Consider the following 22,310-nt stretch of genomic DNA (forward strand, 5'->3'; position numbering starts at 1 on the left):
ATTCTAGAATATTATTATATTACTAAATAATGGATAACTGATCAGTAATCCTACCACATACTTTTACTATGAAAAATAACACATAATGTCACACGCAATTACAGCTTACAAAAATTAAGATTAACATTATCAAATCCTACTGTATCATAAGAGTAACACCAGTATTTCTCCCATTTCACCTTCTAACTTTAAGTATTTATTCCCTTTAAGAACACTGATAATTTCCACATCGATTAATTAATTTAAGTAATTGCTCAAATTTCAACAAACATTAAAATGATGACTCTTCCTTGAGTATTAAGATAATTATTAAAGTAAAACAAATAAAAAAACAAATCACTCACGGGGTGAAGTCCATACCGCACACTCCCTTTACTCGGGAATACCTTTGTAAACTGATTAATAAGGTGATTTGACAGCTCCACAGATCGTCCAGCGTCCAAAGTTTACTCGAGCACCACATTATTCCTGCTGTCCTTTACTCACAAAATCATCGTCAATGGAGACAGACAGATCGTGCGAATTTTAAAGATGTCTTGGTTGAAACACCACTGAAGCTGTCCTTACAATTAATAAATTCCAGAGCATGGAAGAATGGGAAAAAAATCAACGCAGCTGACACAGGCGGAATAAACAGCATCGCACACTTTAGACGGATCCTACACGAGTCTCTTTCATTCTGGAAACCTCGAAACCCACCAAAAACGTAGAGCACCTTTGGAACAAAATCTAATTAGGAAGTCAAAGTCAGTAAAACCAGGAATACCACATCAGGATCACTACGGGAATCTGCATTACAATTCTTGGAACAAGATAATAGAAATTCTATTCTGAGCTCTACGCCTTATGCCAACTCAAATTCTCAGCAGCTAAACGCCGAGAGAAAATCATATCTGCTGCTCGCTGGTTCACGCGGCTTGCGAGAGCAAGACCCGCGAGGGTCAAGCCCCCACTTTTTTTTTCTTTTCCTTCTTCAAAAATCAGAATCCGAAAATAATGAACTTTAGCCTGGTGCAAGCTCCCAGGAAATCTCGGTTTCTCCGCCTCTGTGAGTTCATAAGCTTTCAAAAATCATAAAATTAAAATCACACCAATGCCGGAATTTTACGTTATCTAAATTGAGAAAATGACACACCCATGACGAATCAAACACCAGAAAATCTGGCAATGCAATCCGAAAAACATCTGTACACACAACGTGAGAAAAGTGGACCCCACAACTAACAAGCGGAACTAAGCTTTACGAGAATCCAATTACCTAAGCTTAGTTCAACCCCCCACTGTCTTGAAGCAGGCAAACTTGAAACTATAACAAAGCGAAAGCAAGACGATTTTCATTTCAAACGCCATTAGTAAAGGTGACACAGAACACCCTACTGCCTCCAGTGTTAGTAAAAAGGCCATAAACCAATAAACCAGATGTGTTTCCTCGCTACCGTCTCTCGCTTTTGTTACAATTCCTACTCAAGAATAACGAGTTAAATAAAGCCTTAACAGCTTAAGAATACTTTTTTCCAGCTTAAAATATACATGAATACAAATAAAAATATTAGAATAATAATAACTTTAAACACATAATAATAATTAAAATTCGTGACATAACATGATTTATTAAAAAATTAACATATAATAAGTTTATTAATAGTGTAAGCTAGAGAGTTTAAACATTTCTTTTGAAAAGGTATAAATTTGTTTAAAATTAAGGGAGTATAAATTTGCTGTTGTGAAGAAATAGAAATTCCTACAATTATGTCTGAAATAGTGAAGAAAAAGACTTATTTATGTTGCATAAAAATACATTTAAACTACATCAAACAGGATTTTGTACAAATAGGTTAGATTATTTGAATATAGCAAAGCACATAAGGGTTATCTGCCTAATCAGAAGCATGTCTTTGTCGAGGACCTTCTAAGGAGAATTGGCTTACATTCACATTACACATGAGAAAGCCCATGAGAACTGGTCAAGTAACAGGTCCATTGCTTGGGACTGAACCAAGATGCAAGGGCTTTTGCACAATAAACTTAAAATACCTATAATATGCATAGTAAACAAATCTATAGATAGTGTATTCTAAAAAAATTCCCTCTGCAAGGAATGTGTTGAATCATTTATAAAGTAGAAGAATACAGAAGATGGACTGGTATATCTTTCTCTCTCTCTCTCTCTGTCTCTTTTTTTTTTTTTTTTTAACATCTTTGTCATCTCAGGAAAAAAAAAAAAAAAAGACTATAGAACAGTAAAATGACAAAAAAAAAAAAAAAAAAAAAAAAAAAAGTAAGAACTGGTTTACTGTCTAAATAAGAGATAAAGTTAGTTATAAATAGCAGCAATAAAGTGCCAAAATATAATAAGTCAGTTGTAATAACTGGCTTTATTGAAAAAAATTATTTAAAAACTAGTTGAGCCAATTGGTGCAAACCAGATAAATCCTATCACTGGCATACCAGCAAGAGAAGCAATTTACATTTGATGACATTGAATAGTGTCCAGAATCCAGTAGTATAAGTCTTAAATTTCAATGTTGAATAATTTACAATTCTATTTTCACTAAATGTCTCACATAAAAAATTTAATGAAATAGTTTATATTTAAAATAGACTGATATTTTAATAAACTATTTAAAAGCCAAACTGTAACATAAAACGGCATAATTAATAGAATCAACAATTGAATCAAATAAAAGACAATGTTAAAAGAAAACATTTACCATTAAAAACTGACTGCTGCAAATACTTATTTTGCATAAATTCCATGCACATTTTACAAACCAAAAAACAGTAACAAATCAAAAATTTAACAAATAAATTAGATATATAAACTATTTGCAATCATTGTTTTAAAAACACATTTACACCAGTAATACTCCAATTTTAAGAAAAGTTAATTTTTTTAGAAATATTAAAGTCTAAGAGTTTTTATTACAAGTAGCTTATTAATTTTTTAACTGTAGACATTATATTTTTAAGTATGCAATATAAATATCATTATGCAAATAATTATGCTATTGATAATAGCATAATTATTTGCTATTATTTAAAAAATAACAATAGAATAAAAATAGGTACTATTCTTATATGTGTCTTCAGGTCTCCAAATGCAGCAATATGTGTTGTGCAATGGTTTTGGGGGTGATGTCAGTTTCTATGGCAACCCTTTTTAAGTGAAAACTTGGATTTTACTGTAGTGTTTTTAGTTGCTAGTTGGTTCATGTGGTGTGTGATATTTAAGTGATTTATGATGCAATGAAAGACGTGTTGGCAAAATTTTAGTCACTTGCCTGGTACAACTATTTTTTCGGGTGGCTGGAAATTCTACAAGTATTTAGGAGAAGAAGGTTTTAAACATTTATTTGTGAAAGATACTATCAATTTTGTGGATAGTGAATCTTGCTGTCATATAAATACGATGGAGATTACGCCACAACATGTTAAAGCTATGTTGCCTACTTATAATCGGAAATGAGATTTTGTGTTTTATTTGGTGGTTTATATATTTTTCATTTGTTGTTCTGAAATGGGAGAAGATGCTTTTGGTGATGTTTGAAATTGGTATTTCTGCTGTTCGAAGAAGCATTCATTCATGGTAAGTGCATTTTATTTTATTCTTATTTTTTAGAATGTTATGTTCATTGTTTTTTTAGTATGAATTTCTGTCGTTATTGTTGTTTTTTTGAAATGTTTGAAATTTATTGTAGTTATTTTAGTTTATTTTGTTGATTAGTGCAAAAGCCTAGATTGTGCAATTTGTAGATGTTTTTTTAAAGTTTAAACAGAATGCTGTGTACATGGTATTCTTGAAATTTATTGTTGTTATGTTAATTCTTGAAATTTATTGCTGTTAATTTTTTAAAGCGAGGTATGCGTAGTTCATAGATTCCTTCGCTTCCTAGATTGCACAATTTGTAGATTTTTTTTTTTAAAGTTTAAACAGAATGCTGTGTACATGGTATTCTTTGAAATTTATTGTTGTTATGTTAATTTATTAAAGGCGAAGTGTGCATAGTTTGTATATTCCTTCGCTGCCTAGATTGTGCAATTCGTATATTTTTTTTAAGTTTAAACAGAACGCTCTAACATGGTATTCCTTGAACTGTATTGTTGTTATGTTAATTTATTTAAGCCACATTTTCGTAGTTCGTAGATTCCTTCGCTGCATCGATTGCACAATTCTGTGATGTTTTTTTAAGTTAAAACATATCATTGTGTACATGGATTCTTGTCAAATATTTTTGGTTAGAAAATTAATGTTTTTGCTATCTAATTTTTTGTTTTTGTTTCGGATTTTTAGCTTAAATTGTGTGTCCAAAATGTGGTTGTGCGAAAACCGCGTTTTTGGAGATATTTTAGGTTCAAAACGTAATCAAAAATATTTGGTGAGAAATTTGTTGCCAAGCGAGGGCGTATATGAGAGTATAAAAATGTAACTAAAGCATACTTGTTCAGCTGCTTCTTTAACTTCATCCTTTGCAATGGAAATAATACCTTCAATAATAGATGACAAATGCATTGTTGCTTTGTCCTCAGAATGTAAAATGAGGGAATACAAAACTTTTGAAGATTTGATTCGAGTTTCTGCAACCCAATCTGCAAGATCATTCAACAATGCAGGAAGAATTTTAGGAAGATTCCTTTGAACTAAAATACGGCATCCCACTAAAGGCCGGTTTCCTAATAAGAATAACAATAAAAATAATTACCTCGGAAGTATTTCATATTCATGACACGAATAAATTTTAGAATAATTGATTTTTTAATATCATATATAGTTTATAAAAATTTTACTACTATAAAAATATATTTAAGAAGCAAATAAAATGAGAAATTTTAGATGGTTTTAATACAAAGTGAAGTTGAGTAGTTGGATATAGTGTCAACCTGAATTTGGATAGTTCTCAGGTTCTGGTCTTGGAAAATCTATGAGATCTTTATAATCATTTTCATTTTCACTTAGATATTGTTCGCCACATTTTTTCCATAAATCAGAAGCTTTTATCCTAGAATTAGGAAAAATATATTTCCAAAAGAGAAGACTTATTAATATAATACATTTCAATTAAACTATTTATAAAATTTATTTCTGTTAATGATTAAAAAAACAAATACATAGACACTTGTAATACAGAAACTAGGTAGGAAACTAAAACATATTCAGCTCTTAAATACATGCATTAAAAGCGTAATGACACTTACAGTGAATTATTTTATTATAAATCTGACCTAGATGTGCCTCTAACAAAAAAAAAAAAAAAAAAAAAAAAAAAAAAAAAAAAAATCTTTCAAACAGTGATTAATATTTCTTTCCCTTTATAAATTGGTTTAAAACCTTCTAAACAGACAAGTGTTTAAACTATATGGTTTGATATCACATCCAATCCATTAATATTGTTGAAAAGAGAAAGATGTGTGTGTGTGTGTGTGTATGTCGGAAGGGGTAATTTGTCTTTTAATACAACTATCAAATAGTATTTTATGTTTTGGTTCATTTCAGAATGTATATGAGATAAGCAAAAAATATCGATAGTGTATCATGGTACTTCATGACTAATTTACCTATGTAATGCACACTTGTATTATATTACGCTAATATATGCACTTCAGTTAAATGACATCAACAAATTACAGAATAAACTACTTTTTCTAGAAATAATTGTATTAAAATTAAGTTTTTACCTAAGACACACTCACTGTAGCTATGATACGCTCACTTCTATCTCTATGAGAAATGGACATTATTAGCCTGGTTATATCACTTTTATTTTTAACTACATAGTCAAGTTTGATAAATTTTAACAATTTTTAATGTTTACCGTTTTTTGGTCTTTAGCCTATGAAATTTTCAATCTGCAGCCACAAAATATTGAAAAAATATAAAATAAAAATTTGTAAAAATGTAATAAAATAATAATATTGTCTATATATGTACAACCTTATATCTGATTTATATCAAATTTCACAGCCTTGAAAAATCTAAAAAATAAGCTAAAATGAATGAAATACTGAATATGCAATATATAAGCAAGTATTTGTATAATAACAATTTTTTCTCTAATGAAGCTTCTATTAGCAATACCTCCTACAAGCAACACATAAGATATCGCCCATGCAGCAATATGTCTCTTATCTAATCCATTTTTAATTTACGCTACTCTAATAAGTCAATCACAGTAAAGAGGATATATATACACATCCATATATCAATGCATAGGTCAATTTGAAAAATATTTCTCTTAAGATGTTGAAAAAGTTCTTTCTTTTATCAGGAGAGATAGTATGTCTCTTATCTAATCCATTTTTAATTTATGCTACTCTAATAAGTCAATCACAGTAAAGAGGATATGTATACACATACATATATCGATGCTTAGGTCGATCTGAAAAATATTTCTCTTAAGACATTGAAAAAAATTTTTTCTTTTATCAGGAGAGATATTATCTCTCCTGAGAGGGGAAAAAAAAAAAAAAAAAAAAAAAAAAAAAAAAAGAAAAAAAGAATTTTTAATATAAATTTTCTGTTAAAAAGACTTAAAACATAGATTATATATAATAAAATCTGTCTTTTTAAAGTTTTTAAGGGTCCTCTTTGTATATAATGCAGATAGGAGGCCCTTAGAAGCAGATGAAACTGCTTCTATTCATTGCACACAACGGAACTTCAACTGAAAGCAAAACAAAAAAGCTGTATGCTTTCGTTCTGATACCCCTCAGAACGAACCCCTCAGCTAAAAGACAGCTTTCAAGTTATCAGTGATAATCATGGCCAGGCTGTTGCTTTCCTATTGTGAAAACAAGTTCTAAATTTCTGGAGGTGGGCATATATAGTGATGAAGTGCAAGGTGTAAGAGAGCTACGTAAATATTTTGAAATTCTTCAAAATAGTTACATGCATTTCAGAGAAATGTTTAAAAAGATGGAGTTTGCTTTCTGACTGATATTACTGTCAAAATTTTAATCCTATAAGGTGGGCTGGACGATCATTTCTTTGACAGCAATTAAAATGAGATACTTTGACATCCTGAAAACATTAAATTAAATTATATTAACTTCAAAGAAAGTGCAAGACAAAGATGTTGCAAATGGGTTAAAAAAATTGAATCTTTTGAATTTTTATTTTTAATAATTGTTATGGAAAACGTTTTACTAATGTTACTCAAGTATTACAATGGAAATCAATCGACTTGAATGACGCTCATCAACATCTAAAAGGCATCTATCAGTATGCAAGATATGAGAATCAAGCAAGATATTATTCAAGAAATTTAGTTTATTGCAAATAAATGGGGCACAGAAACTAAATTTGAAAATGAAGAAAAATAATAATAATAATAATAATAATAAATAACTAAATGAAAAAGAATAAAGACAAAACATTTTTTGATGAGTTATGTGAGGATAGCAGGTTTGAAAATTCCAAAATATCTTTTAAAGTAACAGTTTTTTTAATGCTGCTATTGATATTTTAAATACTCTTAGAATATAGAACAACTGGAATAACAAAAATCACAATAACATTTTCCTTTTTGGAACCTAAAACTCTGCCAGCATTAAAAAACTGAAAGCAAAAAATGCAAAAATTATCAATAACATTTCAAAAATACAGAAAACATATAAAGAAGACTTTACTAATGCACTAGAAGTACAACAGCTATTATTTATAAATATTTTCAGAACTGAAATCCATTAAGGATTTAGCTAAATTATTGATGGCGAAATATTATGACATGGCAAGCAGTTATTCAGAAGTATGCAATTCATTTATATTGTATTAATCATTACCTGTAACCATAGCTACGAGTGAGAGATCATTTTCAAAACTGAAACTAATAAAGCATAACTATAAGTAAACAATATTTGAGAAACACAAGACAAGATCAGTTGCTAAACCCATCACTACTGAGCACTGAAATTTGCATGGCTGAGAAAATAAACATCCAGGTATTGATAAATAACTTTGTGAAAATGAAGGTTAGAAGGAGAAAATTTTAATAAATGACGAATTTTGGCTACTAGTGTTATAATTACACTTAATTATGAAAAAACATTAGAGAAGAAGAGCAGTATGGACCAAAAAAATTAAAAGAAATCAGTAGAAAAAAATTTATCATTCATATATTTTTTTTTTTTTTTTTTTTTTTATAAAATCATGTATTCAATTAGTTTAGTGTATCAAAAATGTTTTGAAAAGAGAAAGGAGAAAAAACTTTCTAAGCACATTTTCTACAAAAATTGTATGTTCAAGTAGTTTTCTTTATGAAATTTATGATAAATATGTTTTATATTTAACAAATGTATCATTTACATTATAAAAGTTCATATTTATTATTTGCATATTACTGCATAAGTCATGTTCATAAACTGAGTGAATCACAGAACACTATATATTAGTGCAATTTTTCTTTTTAATAATGGATTTAACTTTTAATAATGGATAATGGACTGCTTTGTTTAAATTAATTTCATTGATATTTAAAAGCTCCACCTTGATGAAATCCAGTCCAGCTGATTTATTATTATTTAACTTTTTGATTACCAGTTCAACATCATATACAGTTGGTGGATTATGCTTCCTAACCTCACCTACACAACTCATAGTGGGTAGTATGTCATAAGTAGTTATCTCCTCTATCTCTACCTAGAAGCAGACCCTTAAAATACTTACATCAACAAAACAAAACCTCCTCCATGTCTCTGGTGATTTCTCCATTTTTTCCCCCCTACAAGTTATTGTTTTGGGATTAAAATCAGCTCTGATATTATTTAACCTGGAATACTTTGTAGAGCCATTAGCTAATTTTTTGGAAGCAGGAGACGTGAAAAATGAGTAACGCTTTCGCTGGGAATCGAACCATGGACCTCTGGAATACGCGTCCAGCATGCAGACCACTACACCACAAAGGCACGCTATGAAGGCAAGAAAAATACCTTATAACTTTTTTTTTTTTTTTCTTTTAAACGTTTCTTTCTTTCTTTCTTTCTTTTTTTTTTCTTCCCTTTTAATTTTTTTTAAAGCACAGTAAATTTATTGGGAGGCCCAGGAAAATTTTTTGTATGGGGGTCCAAGAGTTCTAGTTATGCCACTGCACAGCATTTGTTTGTCTGAAGTTTCACAGCATATATTGCAGTCTAATGTAAGTTTGGCTCTAAATTCAGACATAAAACTAAGTCCTTTTTGAAATTAAACATTCTATTACATTTAGTTACATTACTCATTTTAATTAATTTATTTTGAAGTTAATTGAAATATGAGTAACTTAATTCAGCAAAACACATAAAAAAATCAGATTAAGGATACATGATTTTTTGTAAAGAACTGACAGTTTTATGCCTAGTCAGTTTATGCACTGAAGTTACACAGCATTTAAAATATTTTGCAACATGCAGAGCCTGACTAACGCAGGGGCATACGGGGTAGTTGTCCCGGGCCCCAAAATTGAATAGAAAGTTTATTATTATACAAATTTAAATGCCTCCATAAAATCCAGTTCTTCATTACTGAAGTAGTGAAGCAGAGGGCGCCCCCAAAGAAATCTTCACCCTGGGACCCAACTAGGCTAAGCCGGGGGCCCTGGCAATCTGACAAAGGTTTGACCTCCAAAAATCTAGGCACTTTTTAAGTATTTAAAGTAGCTTAATTAAGTAAATTAAAATATGCATAACTTAATTTAGCAAAGCAGATAAAGCATATACCTGACTAGGATTATATGAGCTGCTTAAGAATTTTTTAAAAGGCCTGACACATGCTTACTCAAAAATATCTACTCAAAGCAGGGAGAGTGAACATAGTCATTTTTTATTTATTTTAGCAAATTACATGATTGATATCTAAGTGAGATATGACTTAAAGAGGATTTTAGACAAGAAACTAGCTCATATTTAGATGGGAAAATACGAGCTATAAAAATTTGACTTTTTATGGGGAAAAGTGGGAAACTACATTAACAATCACCTCATTTCATTGCAAGAAATCAAACTTTTGACAAAACTACAACTTTCAGTATAACTTGATAAATGGTCAGTAAATTTTGACATTAACACTCAATATAATAAAATAGGAATTATAAGGAATTTATGCATTATTATTTCTAAATGTATGGCACTAGTAAATTATATAAATTTAAAGTACATTCACTTTAAAAATATGATTGGTGCAAATCTTTTTCAAACAAGAAGCATAGAACATACCATGCTGCTTCAAAATACACAAAAAAGGAAAGAAAAATGACTATCACACAGTCTTATAATCAGGATATATTACCTATGTTACAAAATTTTAATTTTATTCAGCTCATTTTAGAAATCAAATATACAAGCACTTTAGATGTCAAAGTAACTTTCAAACAAGGGAAGGCGGGGGGGAAACTTAAGAAAACTTTTAAACATATGAATTAAAAGTACATTAATGTCCACAGCTAATTCTGTTAGCAGGTCTTTCTTTATAATTCTGGCCAAGATATGTCTTGTTATAAAAATGTATTTTCTCTCATATAGTGATAGTATTTGTTTTTTTTTTTTTTTCATAAACTGGTTTAAAATCTTTTAAGCAAGCACTCAGACTATTTAATTTGACACAGGATCCATTTATATTGTTGAAATGGGGGGGGCTTTTATGCTTTTGTTCATTTCAGAAGGATTAGATTACGTTATTTGAATAGGGCAAAGCTCATGAGAGCAATCTGCCTAAGGGAAGAGATGCCTTTGTGGAGGAATTTCTAAGGTAACTAGATCATATTTATGTAACACATGGGAAAAATCATTAAAACTAACCATTAGCCAGCCCATTTATCTGAGTTCAAATCCAAATTGAACTCCCAGTATTGTGAGGTTTTTAATTACTCGGCCACTAGTGGCACCATTTCAGAATGTGTATGATCTATATATATATACATTAAAAAAAAAAAAAAAAAAAAAAACAACCTGAGACAGTATCATGGTACTCTTCACAGATAACTTATCTATGCAATAAAAGTTAAATATAATAATGTACTTAAATTATGATAATATATCATTTAGTATGTATTAGCTTATCACTTAAAATTTTCTTTAATAATGTAGGTGTTATCTCAATGAATGGAAGTTTATGAAAACAGGGACTAAGGTAAGTAATTAGGATGAAGTGCAGAATTGCCCACTTATTTGGCACGTTTTGTTTGGCGCATTTTAACGTTTTTAACGTTGTTTGGCACGTTTATTAAGAAGAATTGGATTTTTGTCAATTTCATTTAACTTTTTAAGTGAAAATAGATCGACATGTGCATGGACAAAGTCAAGGGAGTGCACAATGCCGAGTTTGTGCAATTCTGATATTTTTCAGTGAAAATAGGTCGATGTGTACTTGGATACCGAGTTTGTGCAATTCTTAAAAACGTGCCAAGAAGTGGGTGATTCTGCATTTTCCCCAGTAATTACTCAAATTTAGCTAGTAAATGCTGTTTAAATACAGGTCATCATAAGCAGATTCAAAAAGCCATGCCATTCAGGTGGATAATATACCTTATGTCTGGCACATCATCATGAAGGGCAGACAACATTAGAGGAATCAAATAATGAAAAAAAGAATATCGGTCTTTAAATGTCAAAAGCCAATCTCCAATGACTTCTGTGGCAGCCATTCGTACAATAGGAGACTGATCAAATAGTCTCTGCGCCAAATGAGTAACAGCATTTTCAAAATCTTGAGCACTTCCAAAACTAATTACAGAACCTATGACAGAAGAGAAATAATTCAGTTTAAATGCTATTACAACCTAAATTAAATTTAAGACTTATTAACCTTATCATTCAACCCCACATTAAACATAAAACATAGTGCTTAACATGCCAGTAGAAGTATTCTTCCAATTAAACTGGAAAAGTTATTTATTTTTTTACTTAATTTGAAGTTGCATGTTGTCTAGAATAGTCTTCAGTAACATAAATGAGAGATTTAATACAAAATACTGCATTATTCTCCAATAGATGTCACAAAGAAACAATTATTATGCAAATGGATCAATAAATGCTTCATGTGTATGTGTTTTTATGCTGTATTTTTTGTCCCAAAGTATTATCACATAATGCGAATTATGTAGAATAACGCATCTTATTGTTCACGAGTCTATATAGCTAACATATTTTTGCATAATACTCAGATTCCATTTGAAAATTTTTAGGGAAAAACTACTAATGAAATCACAAATTTCTAAAAATAAATGACATCTAGGTATAAAGTAAATTATATATAACATTAAATATAAAGTAAAGTATCTAAGAATAAAATAATACCCAATTTAAAAATATAAGCATAAAAAAGAAGAATGTGTAAATTCTATGCACAGATCATAAAATTATGTTTTAATATTTATAGATTTTTACCAAAGCATTCATCACAAAAGAAATACTGATACCTATGTTATCTTTTGAGATTTGAATACTTTTTTTTTGTTTTTGTTTAAACTATCAGAAAGCAACCAGAAGGGGAAGGAAGAGAAAAAAGACACTGTGTTTAATGCTTTATATGAAATTTTGATATGGCACTAAAGCTCAGTTAATGGCTTAGATAGAGAGGGATAAAGTGGGACATATGTTCTTGGGTAAAGTATCCATATAATTTTATTTCCATAAGCCACTATATTTTGGCAAATGGGAGAAGGTGCCAAATCTTCAGGTGCCCTTATGCACTAAAAATCCTAGCCATGTCTCTGAGTTCATTGCAAGAAGTTTTCTCAGGAAGAATCTAAAAATAATAATAATAAAAAATAACAGGTAACTTTAAAAGTTCAGTCATATTTGTATGAGCACATTGGAGGAACAGAATAACTTTGTAACTTAATGTTAAAACAAAAGGGGGAACAGAATAACTTTGATTCCAGTCCACTATAATGAGTTTAAGTTTGAGAAACAACTCATTGATCACTGAGAGTTAAATGACTATTTATTTATTAATTGAGAATTGGCCTCAGTAATTAATCCTGTTGGAATATCATCAACCTGTAAAACTTTGGCAACAAGAAAATATCATAATGGTAGAATCTGATTTTACAGTCTGTTAACTCCCTTGTCAAATGAACAAGACATTATCTGATTAGTGCACATATGATTAGCTAATGAAGAGAAAAGATGTAATATATTTTTCAAATATTAGAAAAATAAAGTACATAAGCAGAAAAATGTAGCTAGCAGCCAAGCTGCTGCCTTGTTTATGAGGACATCCCCAAAATCTAAAGATCTGTGAGTCTAGTTTAATTTTATCTGCTAACATCTTTAATGCCATTTACACTGTATTTAAAATGAAGACTACCAGAAAGAGTTTTAATTTAACATTAAGTTACAAAAATACATTAGAATAAGAGCTAAACAGCAAAATACTTTTTTTAACAATCAATTATTTTTTTCTCTGATTTTGCAGTTGCAAACACATATGCATGAAGGAGTGGGAAAGAGAGTCAAAAGACAAGGCAATTCCCTTTTCTTCTGCTGATTAAATTTGGCTAATAAGATAGGAAGAAAGAACAATAAAATCTTACCAACTGCATAAATGCACAATGTCCTTGTTTTAAAATGCTGGTGAGATATAGTTTGTAAAAGAGGTTTTAACAGACTAGAAGATACCATATGAAAATGTGTTTTTTGTTTACAAGCTAAAAGAGAAGTACATTCACAACTTTTTCTCTTTATTTCAGGACAATCGTCAACGATACAAGATGACAAAATTTTAATTAAATCATTTAAATACTTCAAAATATCTCCTTCATATTTCTTTATAAGAGTATGCAATAACTGAACTTCCAATAGTCTAACTTCTTCCGAAGGTTCTCTTTCATCTGTCTTTCCTAAACGCGCGGCCAGTGCACCGATAATCAGGGAAAACAAATTTTCAGATAAACATGAATGATCAATTATTACATTTAAAATGTTAACAGATATTTCACGGCACCTCTCGTTGTCATCACTCACGGAAGAAACAATATATTTTAATATGTTTTCAAATGCATTCTGATCTTCTTGAAACGAAATCGTTTCCTTCTTTATAATATTTTCTATTTCTTTCAATACATTACGGCGCAAAATAATATCCTTCTTTTCCCTAAAGGCTAGTTTTCTACATAATTCAGTTAGCTGTTCGAATAGGTCGTTTTCAGCAGTCTCTTTTATTTCCATAATTTACTACACTATTTACGTTCTTGGCAAGCTGAATACGATTACTAATACCACATGTGACAAAGTTTGGTTTCGAGTTTGGTATCCATCGCAACAAAAGAAGTTGAAGTTAAATTACAATTAAACTATAGGTTAAAAAAAAAAAAATCCAGGCAATATCCTAAATATACAGTATTTGTATTCGAGTAGTTTCCTTTTATATTTTAGGGGGAAAATCATGATGTTTCTAAATAATTTATAATAAAATGGGCTTAAAGTAGCAGAACACATAGATGACATTAAGCAAGCTGATAAAAATTTATTATGCATACTCATTCCTCAGCTTTAAACATTTCTTTGAAATTTTTGTTGTTAATCTGTCTTTTTTTTTTCTTTTTACGGTGCGCAGCTGGCTTAATAATAACGTGGCCGAATACTGTTATAAACTACAACTATGATTCTTTCATGGCATGCCGTGTGCTTTTCCGGTCGAAATTGCTGTTAAATTATACTCGTGTCACTAGTGTTAGTGCACAGTCATCTTTAAAAATGTCAATTTCGAAAAATGAATTAAAAAGGCAATTGAAAGCAGAACAAAAGGCGAAGGAGAAAGCTGAGAAAGAGAAACAGCAACTTTTGAAAGCTTCGGAAACGAAAGAGAAAGTTGAAAAACAAGAAGATCCGACAGATGCCGCCGAATACTTCAGGATCAGATCGCAAGTTGTGGAGCAGTTAAAAGCAGTTGGGGAATCACCGTACCCTCATAAATTTCATGTATCTATTTCACTCACTGAATTTATAGAGCAGTATAATAGTTTAGATGCGGGCGAAATTTTGAAAGATGTTACTGTTAGTGTTGCCGGTCGAGTTCATGCAAAAAGAGAATCTGGAGCCAAACTCTTATTTTACGATCTCCGAGGTGAAGGGGTTAAAATCCAAGTTATGGCTCATTCTAATCATTACACCTCCGAAGAAGAATTTTTAAAAATCAATGGAAGGATACGAAGAGGAGATGTTATTGGATGCATCGGCCACCCAGGAAAAACGAAAAAAGGTGAACTCAGCATTATACCTACATCACTTCAAATTTTAGCACCGTGCCTTCACATGTTGCCTCATCTTCATTATGGTTTGAAAGATAAAGAAACCCGATTTAGGCAGAGATATTTAGACTTGATCTTAAATGATTTTGTTCGACAGAGATTCATATTCCGTGCTAAGGTTACAAATTATATTCGTAATTTTTTTACTCAGCTTGGATTTCTTGAAGTTGAGACACCAATGATGAATATGATACCAGGTGGTGCAACAGCAAAACCATTCATTACTCATCACAATGAACTTGACATGGACTTATATATGCGTGTTGCACCTGAATTATATTTGAAAATGCTTGTTGTAGGTGGTCTGGACAGGGTGTTTGAGATAGGTCGCCTTTTCAGAAATGAAGGTATTGATTTGACCCATAATCCTGAATTTACAACTTGTGAGTTTTACATGGCATATGCAGATTACAATGATTTGATGCATATAACTGAGTCTTTAATATCAAATATGGTAAAGTCTTTAAAAGGATCATATAAAATAACATATCATCCAGATGGACCTGAAGGTGAAGAATATGAAATAGATTTTACACCACCATTTAAAAGAGTAAGTATGTTATCTGGTCTGGAAGAAGCCATAGGAGAAAAATTACCTAAACCAGAAGATCTTCATTTACCTGAATCTAATAAAAGGTTGTCAGATTTGTGTGTGAAACATGAAGTTGAATGTCCCCCACCACGTACTACTGCTAGGCTATTGGATAAATTAGTTGGACATTTCCTTGAAGAACATTTTGTCAATCCTACCTTTCTTTGTGATCATCCAGAAATCATGAGCCCACTGTCAAAGTGGCATAGATCAATCCCTGGCCTTACTGAGAGGTTTGAAATGTTTGTCATGAAGACCGAGGTTGTTAATGCTTACACAGAATTAAATGATCCGGTTGTCCAACGTAAAAGATTTGAGCTGCAAGCACAAGACAAAGCTGCTGGAGATGATGAAGCACAACTAATTGATGAAAACTTCTGCACTGCCCTTGAATATGGACTTCCTCCAACAGGTGGGTGGGGAATGGGTATTGATAGATTTGTTATGTTACTTACAGACACTAACAATATAAAAGAAGTTCTGTGCTTTCCTGCTATGAAGCCAGAATCTAATGTCAAACCCAAAGAAGAAATTGAAACAAAAACTGCTGAGAAAATTTAACTGCCCCTCCCCCAAAAAAAGCAAGGTTGTTTTTTAATGCAACATATTTATTTTGTTGGAAGAGCTTTAGTATTGGTCCTTTTGGCAATTTTTTGATTTGGCGACAAACTTCTGTCGCCAAGGTAGACCCGGCTTTGAAGATCGGGAAAAAATGTCGGAAACGCTGCCGTAAATGAATTTATGGCAGTAATTGTGTTATGAGTAATGATATTTACAAAAGGTTAATAGGTAAAAGTTTACAATTGGGTGCCCCTTGTTTTTTGGCGATTCTTTTTTGACGCTAAGATCGGTGCCAGGAAGGCACAATTCAAGATGGCCGCTATACAAAATCAAAATAAGAAATCAAAGAATTACACAAACTCTGTGTTCATTTACACATCGATCTGTTTTCACTTAAAAAAACATCCTAGAATTGCACAAACTAGGCATTGCGCACTGGCTTAAAATTGTCCATGTACACATCAATCTATTTTCATTTAAATAAAATCAGGCAGCTAAAACAAAGTTAAATCTATCATGGTAACCAGAAGTGAGGTTTCATTGCCGAAATTTGAAAAAAATTGTCGCTAATCGAAGGGGCACCCAATTCTACACTAGAGCCGGCTAATATTTTAAATTACAAAATATAATATTAATATTTTAAGTAGTTTGTTTGTTATATTATATTAGTGTTTAGCTAATATTTTAAATTTACAAAAGGTTAATTTTTATGTTATGAGTAATGAAATTTACAAAAGGTTAAGTGCATTTCAAACTAGTATATGTTACTTTAGTTTCTTAGATTCTGTTATTAAAAGGAAATAAAAAATATTTCAAATTGAAGGAAATCAAATTAAATGAGTAAATTTTGTACCAGTGTCGGAAATACTTTTTATGAATTAAATTTTGTAAGTCGTAAAAATATTAAGAAGTGTGTATTTTTTAATCACTCAATTTATTACAAATAATTTATGATTATAATTTAAAAGCTAAAATTAAATTGTCATTAATGAGTAAATTTTTACCAATGGTAATAATACACAACAACAGTTATCATAACTGATGATTTCTGTGAAAGATTCAAACAATTGTTGGAATCCTCTAATTGTGGAGTGATAAGCCACTGAACGCTGGTTGTTCAGACTGGCTGTATGGGAGCTTTTGTGGTTTCCCTTACATGTAATGTGAATCTGAGCCAGTTTCTCTTAAAAAGTCCTTTGTGAAGGCATCCTTTTTCTGCTAGCCTACACATATATTTATTTTCTATTCATAAATACTGTTCTTTCTTCTTATTTTCTTAATTCTAAATCTTATTTCTGAAGTGAAGAAGTGTTGCATCTGTAGGTTGAAGAATATGGTCAATATGTTTGCAAAATCCTGTTCACTTTTGGACAGCATTTAAATAAAATAAATAATTCGTATATGATGCAAACAAAAACGCATTACACTATTTCATGTAGTGAATAATTAATCAGAGAACAAAGTATAATGTAATGTTCCTTTATTATGTAGCCAGAGTTGTTTTATGTTTGGGATCTTTACTGTTAATTTCCCCATCTGTGTTCCCACCAGAATCCAAATAAAGATTTTAGTTTATAAAACAAACCGTGTTTTGCATTTCGAGGCCACATTACTAGGTTGCTAAATAAGATAAGATTTGTAGTCTTCAGTCTTGCATTATAATTGCTGATAATTGAATTCCATGCTGGTCAAGTTTTGAACCAACTTTGCATTAAATTGATTTGTATAGCCTTTGGCTACAAGTTTATTTAACTACTGTGGCAATATAACTGCTTTATGCTGTTTTTAAAAGAATGTTGTAAGCACAAAGTGTGCTTACTGTTCTCTACATCCAAACTTTATAACAGAATAAGAGTATATCTTAATAAAAATATATCGAAACTTTATAATAATTACATTTAAAGACATTGAAATCAGTAAGTTCTTGCCATATAGTCAAAATTTTGGTTGATCTTTACATTATGGTAGCTTGGCGAAAATTTGGCGACCAACTCTCCTACAGCAACCCTCTACTTTTTCCCGCCGCCATTTTGTGTTCACGAAGTAAAAACATATTTCTTTTCTTTTTATCTACTGAACACTTCTTCCAACAATCTACTAGCCGAATTACACTTATGCTACAAATTTTATCTAACAAAACTGCTTAATCATGACAAATATTCACTGCAAAATTGGGAAAAAGTGCACAATACCATACTCCTTATGCGTTTTTCAAAATAACACATACACATAAACCATGTACACGCCGACTTATTTTTACTTAAAAAAACATCCCAGAATTGCACAAAAATGGCATTGCGCACACTCTTCACTATATCCATGTACACTGCTTTTTTCTCATAAATTAGAAAAATTTCATGAAAATACATGACAATTTTCTCAATCTTTAAACCTGGTAAAAAGAACATATAAGAAATTACCTGATCGCGAAAAAGTATTTACCCTTTCCAAATATGAACATTTCCACATATAAAATAAATAAAATATCCAAAAACTTTTACCTCTAAATCATCTATTACATTATACACGTCACCAATGAATTCATACCGCAAGCATTACAAATACTTAGTATCAAATATTTAAATTATTTCCATGCACGTTTACTTCAACTTAAACGTATACCAAATTCCTACAAACATAAAATTCACAAAATAACTATCATTTAATTAAAATATCACTAAACCATGTACAAGCCGACTTATTTTTACTTAAAAAAACATCCCAGAATTGCACAAAAATGGCATTGTGCACACTCTTCACTATATCCATGTACACTGCATTTTTCTCATAAATTAGAAAAATTTCACGAAAATACATGACAATTTTCTCAATCTTTAAACCCGGTAAAAAGAACATATATGAAATTACCTGATCGCGAAAAAGTATTTACCCTTTACAAATATGAACATTTCCAGATATAAAATAAATAAAATATCCAAAAACTTTTACCTCTAAATCATCTATTACATTATACACGTCACCAATGAATTCATACCGCAAGCATTACAAATACTTAGTATCAAATATTTAAATTATTTCCATGCACGTTTACTTCAACTTAAACGTATACCAAATTCCTACAAACATAAAATTCACAAAATAACTATCATTTAATTAAAATATCACTAAACCATGTACAAGCCGACTTATTTTTACTTAAAAAAACATCCCAGAATTGCACAAAAATGGCATTGCGCACACTCTTCACTCTATCCATGTACACTGCATTTTTCTCATAAATTAGAAAAATTTCATGAAAATACATGACAATTTTCTCAATCTTTAAACCCGGTAAAAAGAACATATATGAAATTACCTGATCGCGAAAAAGTATTTACCCTTTACAAATATGAACATTTCCACATATAAAATAAATAAAATATCCAAAAACTTTTACCTCTAAATCATCTATTACATTATACACGTCACCAATGAATTCATACCGCAAGCATTACAAATACTTAGTATCAAATATTTAAATTATTTCCATGCACGTTTACTTCAACTTAAACGTATACCAAATTCCTACAAACATAAAATTCACAAAATAACTATCATTTAATTAAAATATCACTAAACCATGTACAAGCCGACTTATTTTTACTTAAAAAAACATCCCAGAATTGCACAAAAATGGCATTGCGCACACTCTTCACTATATCCATGTACACTGCATTTTTCTCATAAATTAGAAAAATTTCACGAAAATACATGATAATTTTCTCAATCTTTAAACCCGGTAAAAAGAACATATATGAAATTACCTGATCGCGAAAAATACAATATCCAAAAACTTTTACCTCTAAATCATCTATTGCATTATACACGTCACCAACGAGTTCATACCGCAACCATTACAAATACTTAGTGTCACATATTTAAATAATTTCCATGCACGTTTACTTCAACTAAAACGTATACCAAATTCCTACAAACATAAAATTCACAAAATAACTATCATTTAATTAAATATAATTAAATTCAAAAACACTACTTAAAATATAAATGAGCACATACATAAATACCCATTTGGAATTCACTTTAGTTACGGCCATGGGATCCAAAAATTCACGAACACTGTTTCACACAACACAGAATAAAACCAAATACAAAATTTCCAGGTTATTTTCCGATTAAAGAACCGTAATTCGTCCATTAATATCACATGACATATCCCATGATCTCTCATTTCCCTCACACAAAATAATGCGTAATCGGAACTGAGTACTGCTCACATTATTACCAAAGTGCCAGGTAGTAACCTTTATCGCCTCCAAAATGTCGCCAAACTACCAGTTACCATATTGTAAAGATCAACCAAAATTTTTTATATAAATTGTACTCTTACTTTTATTATAGAGTTTTTATTACAAAAAATTCAGATTTCTGTTAGATTAAATGTTTAAGTAATGTAGAAAATTTGCATAAAATTTAAAATAAAGTCGACTGTTATGTCAACATACTGTTAATAAAAAGTAATAATACTCAGTGAAGGTTATTCATATACAGCTTATATATATTGTGAGATTTACAAAATTTGATAACTAAATTATAATAGTCCATAATCTAAGCAACATTAGATTTTTTACAACGAGACAAATTCTAAAAATGTTATAAAAGCTATAATGAAATCTGGTTTTGGTCTGAATTCATGCAATTACACATCCCTATAGTTCTAATTTACGAAATGAGGCAAAAAAAAAAAGTATTTTTAGACCATGGTGATTTTGATCATTGCCCATTTTAAGAAACATGCAAGAAGTCTAAATTTACATGTGGTTCCTTTGCAAAGGAAACAACAAGAGTTTATTTGGGGGGGGGGAGAGTTTATAATATGCAGAGCTGACATATGAAAAAATGTCAAGACTTGCATGTAACATTAAAAGCATCAGTTTTAACTATCAAATTTTGGCTTTTTTAAAAATATTTTAAGTGCTTTCCTAACACATAAGTAACTTTAAGAAAAATATGCAATTTATCCCTCCCGCCATCAAAGCTGTGATACCTACCAAATTCATTAAAGTTACATGGACAAAAATGGCAGTATGTTTTCAGCTCAGTATTTAGGGTTATCATAATTTTTCATATACAGTCAAAAGTCGTTAATTCCGACACCCATAATCCGGACCTCAAAGCTAAAAACTTTCTGCGCATGCTCATAGGCGTTTACGCGTGCGCGTAAGACTTTTTACGACTGCGCATATGCGTGTGCGCAAGCGCAGAATACGTTTTCGCGTGCACGTTTTACATATAATGGACGGTATAAGCTAAAATTATCTAATTATCTATTTCAGTTAATGATGATTGCGTTGTTCCTTAATCTTCGAATTGGATCCGGCTTATTATTTTTTGCAGACTGTAAGAGCAATTTTATAAAAGTAAACTTGAACTTTCGATTATGTCGAATAGAGTTTCCGATTCTGGAGATCCCAAAGGATCGTACAAAACGAAAGTATGTTTCGATGTCCATCAAACAAAAAGTGGAATTGCTGCAAAAAATGGATAAAGACATGAAGAATATGACAGAGAGGTTAGTGAAAATGAAAAAATTTCCATTGACAAGTTAGTCGGTATTCTCGGCACAGCAATTGCGGAACTTTGTAACTGAACAAGAAATTATGTCTGTTTATAGAATTAAAGAAAAAAGTGTTATCACATAAAACGAAGCAACTTAAACAACTTGCATTGAAAGAAATGTTTAATAAAGTAAACAAATAAATATTAAGCTTTTTTTTTTTGTAAATTTTGATACCCTTTAGATCATAATTGTTCTTTATTTCATAAATTACGGTTTCATATTTTTAATTTTAGAATTTCTGCATGCCATCTTACGAGATTTAAACTGATGATCTATAATCCGGAATCGCCGAAGTCCCGACGAGTCTGGATTAACGACTTTTGACTGTATTGTGCCTAAATGTCCCTAAAAATTTTTTTTG

General features: G+C 30.6%; 2 protein-coding genes across 2 annotated transcripts in view; one reads left to right on the forward strand and one right to left on the reverse strand.

Moving 5' to 3' along the window:
* Positions 1–14,221, reverse strand: part of Dnaaf5 (Dynein axonemal assembly factor 5) — a 33,928-nt gene extending 19,707 nt beyond the window's left edge. Inside the window, exons 1-4 of the mRNA XM_035351433.2 lie at positions 13,503–14,221; positions 11,491–11,701; positions 4,879–4,997; positions 4,439–4,671 (exon numbers count right to left, since the gene is read on the reverse strand). Coding sequence (XP_035207324.1) covers positions 4,439–4,671; positions 4,879–4,997; positions 11,491–11,701; positions 13,503–14,136 — 1,197 coding nt within the window. The 5' untranslated portion in view covers positions 14,137–14,221. The remainder of the gene's footprint in view (positions 1–4,438; positions 4,672–4,878; positions 4,998–11,490; positions 11,702–13,502) is intronic.
* Positions 14,222–14,551: 330 nt separating this feature from the next.
* Positions 14,552–21,263, forward strand: LysRS (Lysyl-tRNA synthetase). Its single transcript, XM_085816733.1, has one exon. It carries the CDS (start codon positions 14,581–14,583, stop codon positions 16,369–16,371), a length of 1,791 nt encoding a protein of 596 aa, XP_085672859.1. The 5' UTR covers positions 14,552–14,580; the 3' UTR covers positions 16,372–21,263.
* The last annotated feature ends 1,047 nt before the right edge of the window (positions 21,264–22,310 follow it).

This window comes from Stegodyphus dumicola, chromosome 1 (assembly GCF_044657685.1).
Source record: "Stegodyphus dumicola isolate Sdum_Otavi_A_Nest chromosome 1, ASM4465768v1".
Classification (NCBI taxonomy): Eukaryota; Metazoa; Arthropoda; class Arachnida; order Araneae; family Eresidae; genus Stegodyphus; species Stegodyphus dumicola.